At 42.0% G+C, this 12,659-nt stretch overlaps 1 protein-coding gene across 1 annotated transcript in view; it reads left to right on the forward strand.

Annotated features, from left to right (window-relative positions):
* Window positions 1–2: 2 nt before the first annotated feature.
* Window positions 3–12,659, forward strand: part of UBR4 (ubiquitin protein ligase E3 component n-recognin 4) — a gene marked incomplete at its 5' end in the record, with an annotated part of 81,370 nt that continues 68,713 nt past the window's right edge. The window contains 18 exons of the mRNA XM_085305233.1: window positions 3–139; window positions 3,492–3,589; window positions 4,326–4,429; window positions 5,141–5,270; window positions 5,375–5,514; window positions 5,887–5,989; window positions 6,640–6,781; window positions 6,959–7,083; window positions 7,547–7,671; window positions 7,938–7,997; window positions 8,131–8,321; window positions 8,551–8,650; window positions 8,739–8,876; window positions 9,378–9,495; window positions 9,905–10,092; window positions 10,654–10,813; window positions 10,946–11,031; window positions 12,034–12,203. Coding sequence (XP_085161359.1) covers window positions 3–139; window positions 3,492–3,589; window positions 4,326–4,429; window positions 5,141–5,270; window positions 5,375–5,514; window positions 5,887–5,989; window positions 6,640–6,781; window positions 6,959–7,083; window positions 7,547–7,671; window positions 7,938–7,997; window positions 8,131–8,321; window positions 8,551–8,650; window positions 8,739–8,876; window positions 9,378–9,495; window positions 9,905–10,092; window positions 10,654–10,813; window positions 10,946–11,031; window positions 12,034–12,203 — 2,315 coding nt within the window. The remainder of the gene's footprint in view (window positions 140–3,491; window positions 3,590–4,325; window positions 4,430–5,140; window positions 5,271–5,374; window positions 5,515–5,886; window positions 5,990–6,639; window positions 6,782–6,958; window positions 7,084–7,546; window positions 7,672–7,937; window positions 7,998–8,130; window positions 8,322–8,550; window positions 8,651–8,738; window positions 8,877–9,377; window positions 9,496–9,904; window positions 10,093–10,653; window positions 10,814–10,945; window positions 11,032–12,033; window positions 12,204–12,659) is intronic.

Genomic DNA, 12,659 nt, shown 5'->3' on the forward strand with positions numbered 1-12,659 from the left:
CGGCGGCGGGCGGCGGCGGCGGCGCGGGGGCCGCAGCGGAGCTGGGCTGGGAGGTGGCCGTGCGGCCCCTGCTCTCCGCCTCCTACTCGGCTTTCGAGATGAAGGAGCTCCCGCAGCTGCTGGCCTCGGTTATCGAGAGGTGAGGGGAGGAGCGGGGTCTCCCCGCCGGGGCAGGCCGGCCGCGTTAGTCGCGGCCTGCCGCAGCCCGGGAGGCGCCGCGGCCGGGAAGGGCAGAGGGGCCTTTTCGCGGCGCGTGGGCGCACTCCGCGCTTCGGCGCGGTTTGTAGCTCGTTTTGCGGCCTAAGACGCTAGGTCGGAACAGCACAGCAGCGTGTCCTCCAGTTACACGTTAGGAAACGAAGACTAAGTGCCGTAGTAACGAGGATAACAAAATCCAGCCTTGTGGTGTGCTGTTTTGGCGCAGAGTGGCTGAACTGGGTGCCTGAAACCAGTGCTCTGCGCCTTTGTACGTAGGCACAGCGGTCCGCCCAGGCACCTGCGCGTGCTGAGCGTTTATGCTATCCGGGTGCTTCTTAGAGTAATTTTTCTTTTACTGACCTTCCCGCCTCAGCTCTGTCTCGTGGAGCTCTGCTGTCGCTGTGCTTAATGCTCATTGAATCGTTTCTGTACGACAGTATCACTAAACCACTAAACAGTTGTGCTTGACTTTTGGGGGAGGGTCCTTCCCCCGCTTAGTGAAAATRATGGCTTGAAAGTAATGGAAGTTCGAGGGCCGTGGAGTCCTGCGGAACGATGTCTTGTATTTCGTGYGTTGGCGTAGCATGTTACATGTCACAGGGGATGAAAATCCCTTCTTCAGAGTTGGAGTCATGCTCTTTGTAGTCTGCACAAATAACCTATCCGTTGATTTCTGATAGAAAAGGCTGTATCTGCTCAGCTTATTTTGGTAAGATGCTTGGCAAGTGTTTCAGAGAGACTGCTGGTTGATATAGCCCACAAACTATCACCAGTAAATAAAAATGGTGTAATAGCAGCAAAATCAGCACTGTGATTCTTTTTGAAATAAATAGATTTACATGTTTTTCTCACGAGTGGTTTGCTTCATTTTTGAGTTTAGGCATCAGCAGGTCACTGGAATTTTCTTATTAGCAGGTACATTCAGGAATTAGTAGGCTTTGGCCTCTTATTTAACATAAGTTATGGAAATACTGACWGGGAGAGACACAGCTGACTTGGGACGCGGTCAGTTTACAAAGTCTGTGGTGGTCAAATGGGTCTGATTATTTTTTTTTCAGGAGTCTTTCAGTAGCCAGCGAACTCCTGCACCTACTGTTTATGCCTTTTCAAGGAAGAGGCTGCTTTTGTGCCTGCTGTCTTACACAAGAGGTCTATTTCTGACCCCTTTAAAATTTGGAAGCAGAACTGAGAAGGGAGATGGTATTTGTTGCTGACATGTTATATTTGATAGTGACATGGAGGCCTCTGGGTTAGCGTGAGTAAGGATTTTTTTTCTGTGAAGCAGATACTTAAGTGACTCTCACTATGCAAAGCCTGAATTATTAATAAATTTCATTATATAAAAAACACTATTCTGACTTATTCTAGATTAAACTGTTACATTTACTTGCAAAGACTTGATGATGATTAGTTGACAGTTGTCTTCCACTTTTAAAGGTTGTTTTATACCCTAMGATGTCCATGACTTATTTGTATAAAACTCAAATCGCTTATTTTCAGATTGTCATGAAATACCCTGACTTGTTCTAGTTTCTATACCTTTATTTCTATATCTCGTGGATTTTCCACATTGCACAGCTTGACCTATGCAGCAGAATGGTAACGGAGAAGCTGCCAAATTCTTCTGTACTACAGTATTCCCAATGTGTTCTTATTTGTTCTCTTGAAATATATTTCATATRTTTCCTGCTGCTAAGGTATGGTTGCACATAGAGGTAGATGAGCAAAACTGGTGTCTCAGCATATGAGATGTGAACTTTTTTGCGTGTTTGAGTCTGGGCTTTTGACCCAGCAGTGCATTTCTGGCAAGCGAGCCTGGTGAGGCAAACCTTTGAAATCCAGTACTGTTGCRTTACTGAATGTTTTCAAGCAAAGCTTCCCAGTTTGTAACAGCTATTTTTCCATTTAAGCTTTTTGCGTAGGCTAYTGAAAAAAATGTTCTCGGGACTGCGAAAGCACAGCTACAAAGCTGTTGAGTATTTCTCTCCCTCTTTCTGTGGCAGACAAAAACCCCATCTTCCATGGTTTGTTCTGTTTCAGTAACACTTTCCCTTGGGTCAGGAAGAGATGACAGAAGATAGAGAAAGGGAAAGTGRCTGGGCATAAATAGGTCAGACTTGAGGTCAGCAGGGAACGGTGCGTCCTCTTCCTCTCCCCGTTCGTTAAAGCTGGCATCGTTGGCTGCGAGCGCRTGAACGGGGTAAGTGGCTCATTTTGCAGTGGTACTGGCTGTTTCCGGAGGCAGAATGCTAAACTTGGGAAATCATCGTTTTAGTTGGATATAGCAATCCTTGGCAGGATGAGACCTTCGTTTAATAGGCAGGTGTCTGTGTTACTTAATTTTATTACAGTAAAAATCAAGGGCTGAGCTAGCCCTGGAGGCAGAGCACTGTTTCTCTTCAGGTTTCTGTTCAAGCAGGATGTGGTGTGAAGCTTTGCTGCTGCTGCCTTTAGCGCGTTGTTTCTGTGCGTAATAGATGTCTTCCTTGGCTAGGAAGCTTCCTTGAGAAACCCGTGTTGGTGTATATTTTGCTGTACAGTTTTCACTTTTGATTTGAGCTGACGTTAAATTTTTGCTCASTCTGCGCTCTGTGTGGATTTCTGTGGTGGGGGAATAGCGAAACGATGCGGTTTTCAGAAGTTGTAAGTCTCTACCCATGAGGCAGGTTAAGAGTRTGTGATTTATTTTTCTCTGCTGTGGGTTACGTGCTAAAACTCCGTTCTCTCCAACACAGATACACGTTGAGTATTTGTTGTTATAGCKCAACTGGCTGTTTTGATCCTCTGTTTTGCAGAATTGCATAAACTTCAGTTGACAACGTGCCTTGATAGGGAATGAATGCCTGTATTCCGGTCCTGGCAAGTGCTGTGTAGCATTAACAGAACAAACTGTCCAAACTTTGCAGGAGTTCAGTAGTAAGCAAGCTTTAGGTAATTCTGGAAGGGCAGTTTTTTAAAGATGCTGACCTATTGGCAATATAAATGAAAAATACATGCAGTATCAAAATTGTTTCCTTCAACTTGTGATGTGGAGAGTGATCCAGGTGCCTCGATCCACGTGCTGCTGGAGGGATCTGCCCTGAGGATGCGCGAGATGGGATGTAGGGCAGAGGTTTCTGTCTTGGTCTGGAAATACCGTTTTGTTTTCCAGATGGGGATTTGGAAAGAGTATGGGATTTTAACGAGCTYGGCTTGCGTATATTAGTAGATATATCGTGTTCTGAGTGTTGTATGGCAGCTGCTATTGTGCTGTATCTAATTGACTTATCTTCTGTTCCGTTCTCTTATCGCAGCGAATCTGAAATCCTGCACCATGACAAACAATACGAGCCCTTCTACTCCTCCTTTGTTGCACTTTCTACGCATTACATCACTACTGTGTGTGGTCTGAGTAAGTGTTCTCCATGCTCTGCTTTTTTTTGCTCTTAACGACTAGGAGATAGTAAAAGTAGACTAAGATTGTTGTCCTTTCGGTATTTGTTTCAAATCCTGTTTCTGAATCACCAGGCTAGCGTTGCTAGCTTTTGTTGTAATGGCAAATGAATTCAGATGGAAAGAGGCATTTGTTGATATTGGTGTTTCGCCTCAAATTGTGGGTGGCTTTGATTTTTTAGGTGTTTCGTATGTTGACCTGGCTTCATGTAGGGGAAATTATTTTTGGTCAAATACTTCATTTGAATGTATTTTCAGTGTTTTTAAATTACTCTTTAGCATGTGAAAGTAAAGTTATGTTACTGTGCTAGACTTAATGATCAAGAGTTTTTGACTGAAAACATTTTAGATTGTTTAGTCCGGAAGAACTTGATAATTTCTGTGAAAAAGTCAACCTCTTTCATGTTCTTCAGTGCTTTCTCTGTCAGTTTGGTATTAATAGTAAGTGTTCCTAGAGAAGCTGTTGTATCTGTTCGTTTTAGTCCCTGCACCTGGGTGGTAGGTATCATCCTTACTTTATGGACACTTCTTTTGTTACATTTTGGTGAGACTGAATTCATATTGCATCTGTGTCTTAGACAGGAGAGATTGTCTGTGCGCACGTGTGCATTCTGTTATTTTGAAAGCATTAAGAATACATTACACTGAATTATTTAAAAACTAGTGACTGATGCAAACATCTATTTTTTTTTCAGTACCAAGAAACCAGCTGCAGTCAGTGGCAGCTGCTTGCAAAGTTCTGATTGAATTCTCACTGCTGCGTCTTGAGAACCCAGATGAAGCGTGTGCTGTCTCACAGGTGAGCACAGATTTTGAACATGTGAGCAAAAGGCCTCTTCCATGTTTGCTTCCATGTTGTACAAAGCAAAATTCCTGAAGTTCTGAAAATGTTTAAGATCTAGCACTTTGGTAGCTGCTACTACCTGCTGTGTCTTCCCTATGCTTTCTTTTTTTTCAAAATTTCAGCTTGGGAGCACTGAAATGAATGTTGCCTGAAGCCTTGTTTAAACAGACCTGTTCGGGAACCTCAGCTAATTCAAGTGTTTCTGATGCAATTCCCTGTAGTCTGTTTTGTTTTTATATAATGATGTAGATCAGAACAGTCCTTTCAGTCTTTTAGGACAGATTCTTCTCGGGTTGTATTTTAGTCTTCTAGGAAGAGCTTCAATCTTAAAAGGCTTTAAGAGGAAAAGCATGTTACATTATGTTAATTAAATCTGTTCAGACACTGTAGCTTCTGACAGGGCTTGTCTTAAGCCTTAGCATGCCGTAAGAAAGATAGCTTTTTCAGGCACTGTTCCATAACAAGTGCACGAGACAGTGTTAGCTGAATCAGCTGCAATTAATAAGCCTTCCTGATCTTTGATATGAGAGCAGAGTTGATCTGTGAGAGTGCAATAACCTTATTAGCTGAAGTTGCAGTTGTTTCAATGCAGCTGTTGAGAGTAAATGACACCAAAGAATAATTGGAATCAAGAGAATTTGAATTTTACGTGATGTCTCTTTGCAGAAACACCTGATTCTGTTGATAAAGGGGCTGTGCACAGGCTGCAGCCGCCTGGATCGAACTGAAATTATTACTTTCACGGCAATGATGAAATCAGCCAAGTTGCCTCAGACCGTCAAAACGCTCTCTGATGGTAGGTGTTTTAATGTATGATTATTTCGCTGTGGCACTTGAGTTAGGCGTGGAAAATACAATGTTTTTGATAAGTGAAACTATGATTTGCTGCTTCTCCTACAGTAGAGGACCAGAAGGAGCTGGCCTCCCCAGTGAGCCCAGAACTAAGACAGAAGGAAGTGCAGATGAACTTCCTGAATCAGCTGACATCAGTGTTTAATCCCAGAGTCTCATCATCGCTATCAGTCACGCCAGAGACACAGGTGATCAAGTAACCCTAGAATAGAAGTGGTCTGGTTTTTTTTTTTTTTTTTTTTTTTTTTAGTGTTAATAATGTTGACACAGAGAAGGGCAGTGGGCAGTAAGTGGTAGCTTTTTAATCCACGTGTATAAGTAAAACCTTTCTTTACTGTTTAAATCTCCCTTGCTTGTTGAGGAACAGAGTAGCAGAAGATACAGTATGCCTTGAACTGGTTATAATGATTTTAACGGCTTATGGAAGCTAATGTTTTCTGTGATACTTGCAGCTCTTTGGAACTGTACTGCTGATGAGCCTTTCTCSTTTAGGGAGACTCATTGCAATACCATGTGCTCTAAATGCTTCTGTGATGTATTTAGCATACGCTTCTCTTTAGGTGGAAGGAGAAAATGAAGATCAGGCTTCTACAGATCAAACCTCTGCTGCAAAGACGAAAAACATATTCATCGCTCAGAATGTAGCCAGCCTGCAAGAACTTGGTGAGAATCAGATTTTTAGGTTGGGGGGGGTAAAAAAAAGGGCTAGAGGAAATGTCTGTCCTGCGTTACACCCTATGACTTTGAATAGGAGGAAACTTTCTGACCTAAAGTAGTTCTTCTTTAAGAGCCACTTGTTGGTCATCATGTTATACGCTGACATTGCTACGGGAAGTTGTGATTGTAACATAGTCTCATTTTCATTGTAGAAGAAATGAACACAATGTATTTGTATACAGCAGCTATGTTTTGAGGGGAAAAATATGGACAATATGAAGTAGCGTTGTGGGATGAGTTACTGAGCAGGTGTGGGAGGAAGGGAGAGCTTGCTGTTTGAATTAGGCCTGATGTGCCATGTAGCATGCACACAGAGTCTCTGACACCCGTTACAAGTAATGACTGAAAATGTCACTCTCTGGTTAAGCATTGTAAACTAGGTTTAAGTCTTTATCCTATTACCTCATCTATGATGGTATTTTTTCACCACAAAGTGTAATTAAGTCAGCTTTTGATGAAGGTCAGATGAAACAGATGGTAGACATGAAACAACGGGAGAAAGCGTAGTATTGAAGTTAGCCCGTGGCTCATCTGTTTCAGCTAAAAACTCTCCCACAGAACAATAAAAATAAAGCACTGCTATTTTTGTTTGGTAGGTGGCTCTGAAAAACTGCTGAGAGTGTGCCTGAACCTGCCGTACTTTTTGCGATACATAAATCGATTTCAAGACGCAGTGTCAGCCAACTCGTTTTTTATTATGCCAGCCACGGTGGCAGATGCCACTGCTGTTCGCAATGGGTAAGACTCTGTAGTCGCTGTTCTCCGGTATATGCTGGGTGCACTATAGGAGACAATGTAAATGGGCAAACTGTGTGGTATTGGTTACTGTGCTGCTTCTGTGAGCTGTCTGATGCAGAAAGCCCTTTTCTGAGTGTACATTGCATTTCTGAATCTTAATTTGTGGTGTTACTGTAGATTTCATTCGCTGGTAATAGATGTGACCATGGCTCTGGATACTCTGTCTCTGCCTGTACTGGAGCCCCTGACACCCACGCGGCTCCAAGATGTGACTGTTCTTGCTCTCAGCTGTCTCTATGCAGGTGAGTGGATTTTCTTTATTGTTTGCGGAGCTTTAAGGCGCTCTTGCTTTTTCTCTGCTTTGTTAAGTACCTATTTAAGGGTCAGCTTAAAAGCAACCTTTATTTCCCATGGACTTGAAAGCTAATTGTATAATGTGGTGACTCTGCCAATCTGAAAATTGTTCCAGTCACACTGATACCCTGATATATTCTATAAAGGTGAGCGAAGGTGAGTGTGAAGATTGCCGTAAAGATGATATTGATTTGTTTACATACATCATGTTTTATTTATCAGACAAAACTTTACTCTTTTGGGAATACTTCAGAAAGTTTTTCTAATCTGTCAGTTGTATTACTGAGTATTCTCAACTCCCTCAAGTTTATGTGCGTGTTTAATAGTGCTTGTCCTAATGTACTGAATAGGAACAGTTAGTCCCAAGATCATCTATTAATAAGAATGTTACCTTCACTTATCTACAATCAGGTGTGAGCGTGGCAACTTGCATGGCCATCCTACACGTGGGTAGCACTCAACAGGTACGAACTGGGTCAACAAGTTCTAAAGAGGAAGATTATGAAAATGATGCTGCCACTATTGTACAGAAATGTGTAAGTAGATGAGAAGGAGAACATATTTGTTGTTTTCATTCTTGGCAAGTGATGTACCTAGAATTTGTATTTATTTGGATTGCCGTACATATCTGTTGCTGCTAGGCATTAGGCTAGCTGATCTCTCAAGAAGTAATGGGGTTGTTAATTGTGGAGGGCAAAAAAATTCCTGTTTGAGACATGGGAGTCCTAAAAGTGTGTGGAATGGTTTAGTTATTGCCCAGTAGAGTTCTTAAACGTTATGGAGGTTTTTGATTTATTTGCAGCTTGAAATCTATGAAATGATTGGACAAGCCATCAGCAATTCACGCCGTGCTGGTGGTGAGGTAAGATTTGTCTCTTCAGGAAGCGTTTTTGCTTTTTTGTGCTGGTATATTTTGGCATTTGGTTTTATACTCTCTCTTTTTTTTTTTCCCCTTCCCCCTCCCCTCCTCTACTTGTTCCATTTTTGGATGATAGCATTATCAGAACTTCCAGCTGCTTGGGGCTTGGTGTTTGCTAAACAGCCTCTTCCTCATCTTGAACCTCAGCCCCACGGCCTTGGCTGATAAGGGAAAGGAGAAAGATCCGTTGGCCGCTTTACGTGTCAGAGACATTATTGCTCGCACTAAGGAGGGAGTTGGGTCTCCCAAGCTAGGACCTGGGAAAGGGTATGTTGATGTTTCATGGAGGTAATCATTTTCCATGTATCTAAGAAGGCATAGCAAGCAACTGCTTCAGAGTCTTGCTGGTCTCTTTAAATTTTCTCCATGTTTGTAATTCAAGTCTTGATTCTTTATTGCCTAGTTCTTTTCTTTCAGTTTAGCAAAACAGTTCCTTAATCCACTTGCTCAATTTGGTGTTCTTTGAGGGTACATCTTATCTTTTGTTTTTCTGTAGACATCAAGGGTTTGGTGTTCTGTCAGTAGTGCTAGCGAATCATGCCATCAAACTGCTATCATCGCTCTTTCAAGATCTGCAAGTGGAGGCATTGCACAAGGTGTGTAGGTAGCATGTATGTTCTTGTGAAATATTTTCCTTTCTGCATGGATACACACTTTAAATTCTCTTTCGATGCTGTTGTCCAGGGCTGGGAGAGTGATGGTCCACCAGCAGTGCTGGATATCATGGCACAAAGCACTTCAATTCAGAGAATCCAGCGGCTGATAGATTCTGTACCACTCACTAATTTGTTGCTGACTTTGCTGTCTACTTCCTACAGAAAGGTAGGAACTGGCATGCTGCTAGAGAAGTTGTGTAGCGGAACCACTCTCACAAAGTGTCAGCTGCATGAAAAATTCTTTCATTACAAGTTATGAATATGTTAAGAAGAATTTAGAATTAAGCTATCAACTGGGGGCTCTCCCTGTCTCCCCCCTCCCYCCTTTTTAGGAGTCTGTAGGTTTGACAAACCTGTTCTAGAACAATTTTTCTGTAAGCTCAGTGCTATTTGTGAATTAAGTGAGAAGATGAAAAGTCTGTGTTCAACACAGGTGCTTTTTTGTTGAAACTGTTACCTGAAGTGTTGCTTACAAGCTTGGTATAGACGGCTTGTTTTGAACTTTTCTGCATATTTTTGATACAAATTAAGAGGGGGGGAGCCTTGAAGAAATGTTAATAAATAACTTAGTAGATTTTTGCAAGAAGAAAATTAAAACCGTGTTAGGAAGATGATCTTGTTTTCAAGTTCTTATCTTTCATGTTTCTAAAATTTCACTTGTTTTAAGGCTTGTGTCCTGCAACGTCAGAGGAAAGGCTCCATGAGCAGTGATGCAAGTGCCTCCACTGATTCAAATACGTACTACGAGGATGATTTTAGCAGCACTGAGGAGGACAGCAGCCAAGGTAGAGTTTGCAGCAAGCAACTTAACTCAGGATTTTACGCTTTCAGACTTAGTGGAAACCTAGCTCCTGGGCTTTTGCCTTCATGGACTGGAATGAAATAGAATGCTGCAAATACGAAGCAGTTTGTAAGATCTATTTGGCAAAAGCAGAGTATATTCTTTTATGTAAACTGAAGCCAGAGACTCTGGGATTTGGCAGTAAAGCTTAGGAGGAGGTTGGAAATAACTTCTTGTGAATTCCTGATGGATTGCTGTAAAAGTGCTTGGCCTTGTGACTGGAAGGGGAAAAATGAAGATAGCAGCAGCCTTAACTCTGCTCACTGAAACTCTGCCAGTTTTTTTCTAAGCTGAGTAGTTTGTAGAAGGTAATCACTTAAAATACTGTCTTTGTTTTTCCTGCATCCTATTAGATGATGACAGTGAACCCATCCTTGGGCAATGGTTTGAAGAGACGATCTCTCCAAGCAAAGAGAAAGTGGCCCCCCCACCGCCCCCTCCACCACCGCCTTTGGAGAGCTCCCCTAGAGTGAAAAGCCCTAACAAACAGACTGCTGGAGAGAACGGGAACATCCTGGCCAGCCGAAAAGATCCAGAACTGGTAGGGGAAGATCTTCATGGTTAATGAAATAGCTGACGTGTTGTCAGTGGCTACCTGTGTTGACAGATAACAGGATAAGTGTCAGGTGTTCGAAGTACACTGCTGATGGAGAATCAGTGACTGTCTTGGCTTTGAAAAAAAATTTTTGCTGTACTCTTTTCTATAGTATTTGTTATTGCCAAGGGAGGAAAGAAGAAAAATGGTATCCATTTGGGTTATAGAGGGAGAGGGAAAACGAGGGCAGAACTATTAAGTAAAATACTTGTCTAAGAGAATGCTTTTAACAACTCCTCTGGGTAAAGTTGAAGATTAATCATGCGGTTTAGAAGATGGACTTGCCAACTTTTCAGAGAATTACAAAATCCGTCCTGATAAAGAGCACAGTAAGAGTGCAGTGAGCTGGACTGTAATGAGTGAAGTTAATCTGCACTCTACTGCCAGGGTGGAGTGGGAGACTCGATTTATTTTGCTGATTTAGTGACAGTTTTGTTTCTGTTTAATGCTCGCTTGCACGCCTTCTGTTTTTGGTGCTTCTATAGTGCCTTTCTCTTTCTCTTTCAGTTTCTGAGCCTAGCTTCAAACATTTTGAACTTTATTACTTCTTCTATGCTGAACTCCAGGAATAACTTCATTCGCAACTACCTGAGYGTGTCTCTTTCGGAGCAGCACATGGCTACGCTGGCGAGCATCATCAAGGAGGTGGATAAAGAYGGACTGAAGGGTGAGTGAGCAGAACCTCTGTACTAGTGAACACGTAGAATAGGATGTATAGATGTATGTTTTCTTTGTTTTATGTGGATATTTTAGTTACAAGAGAGCAACGGTGGCAAACGACTTGATCTCTGTGTTATAGGCACATCAGATGAGGAGTTTGCTGCTGCACTGTATCACTTTAACCATTCCTTGGTGACCTCGGATCTTCAGTCACCTGCCTTGCAGGTTGGTCTGTGATGAATGGGTAAATGAACTGAAGAGTTGGCATATATTAATGTCTCTACATGGACTATGTATTAATTCCTTTGCTTTCGTGTGCTAACTTTGTGGCCTTCTAGGTTTCTTTGCTAGGCTGTGTGCTGACGTGGCTTAACATGTTAAGTAGGGGTTGTCAGTCTACTTACCAGTTAGTGAATTCAATCCCTATACTTTTTGATGACTCTTCTACTGCTATTTAAAATACTTTTTCTAAAGCAGCTAGACTCTTAAAAGAACCTTACATTGTGGTACATCTGAAAAGAAGCAGTCATTACTGTGATCAGTAGAAGGGGTGGTCTTCCAAATTCTTAGATCTTGAACATAGTACTTTTCTTATTCAATGCTGAGATAAATAAAAATTAATTTTTTTATGTCRGTTTTAAAGGGCATTGAATGAAGAGCCTGTACTGTTTCTTGAAGCAAATAGTCCTAACTCCACTYCTTTTATTGGATCTAATGGAGTGTTTTCCTTTTCTAAGCTCTTTGTTTCTTACTCTGCCACCTTTGGAGAAATATTATACCCTCCAAAGGCACTTCTGATCTGTTGTGACCTTTTACAACTTGAAGAATACTCAGTTTCTAACGTTTACTAGTTATAGTACCAGCCAGAGTAAATGTAGACTCTACAAGCTGACCTGTATGACTCTGCCAAAGCATAACATCTCCTGTTAGGATTTTGCCGTAAATGAGTAAAGCTCATTAATACCACTTTTAATTCCCCCTCCCCTCCCCCTGCCTCCACTTTGGCATTGCAATTGAAAGGTGGTTGTGTTTTAAGTGGCAAAGTGGAAACGTAAGTTCCTTCAATACCTGTACCAGTACTCTGGATAGGAGAAATACTGATATATTAACCATTTGTAGCCACTAAGAGCCCTACTGTTTATTGCCATCTGTGTGTTCAAAGGATGCTGTTAACTGAAGTAGCAGGTAGGATTTGCCTCTTTACATCAAGCCTCTGTTTTGTTCCAGAACACACTTCTTCAGCAGCTGGGAGTTGCTCCTTTCTCTGAAGGACCATGGCCTCTCTACATCCATCCTCAAAGTTTATCGGTGCTATCTCGACTTCTCCTTATTTGGCAACATAAAGCCAGTGCCCAGGGAGATCCCGATGTCCCAGAGTGCCTTAAAGTTTGGGAAAGGTGGGATAATTTTATGTTATGCTGAAAATTAGTCCTCTCTTACCTGTCTGATGTTCTATTAAATGACAGTTCTCCTGGACCAACTTAACTCCGATGGCTATGCAGTGCTCAGAGGAGCTCGGAGTTATTCTGTGTTGCTGGAATTCCTTTTGTGTTGTATAAGAAATGAAATTGGTCACCAGAATTTAGGATTTAGGTGGGTGGAAACTGAAAAACCTACAGCAGTGCTGGTTTTAAAAAGGAGACGCAAATGTCTTATTTCAGCAGGTTTCTGGTAGGAGCAATGGTCCCAAGCCTTTTCCACTTCGTGTTGTTACCTGGATGTGAAAGCTTCTAATTGAGTTTAACTGACTGAAAGTCAGAGTGGATGGCCTTTCCGGTGGGAATGAGTTTGCATCTCTTTTTCTGCTTTAAATGATTGTTCGTATTTCCCATGAAATGTGTTTGCTAATTGAA

The sequence above is a fragment of the Rhea americana genome, unplaced genomic scaffold (genome assembly GCF_003343005.1).
Source record: "Rhea americana isolate MKP2758 unplaced genomic scaffold, rheAme1 scaffold_217, whole genome shotgun sequence".
NCBI classification, from domain to species: domain Eukaryota; kingdom Metazoa; phylum Chordata; class Aves; order Rheiformes; family Rheidae; genus Rhea; species Rhea americana.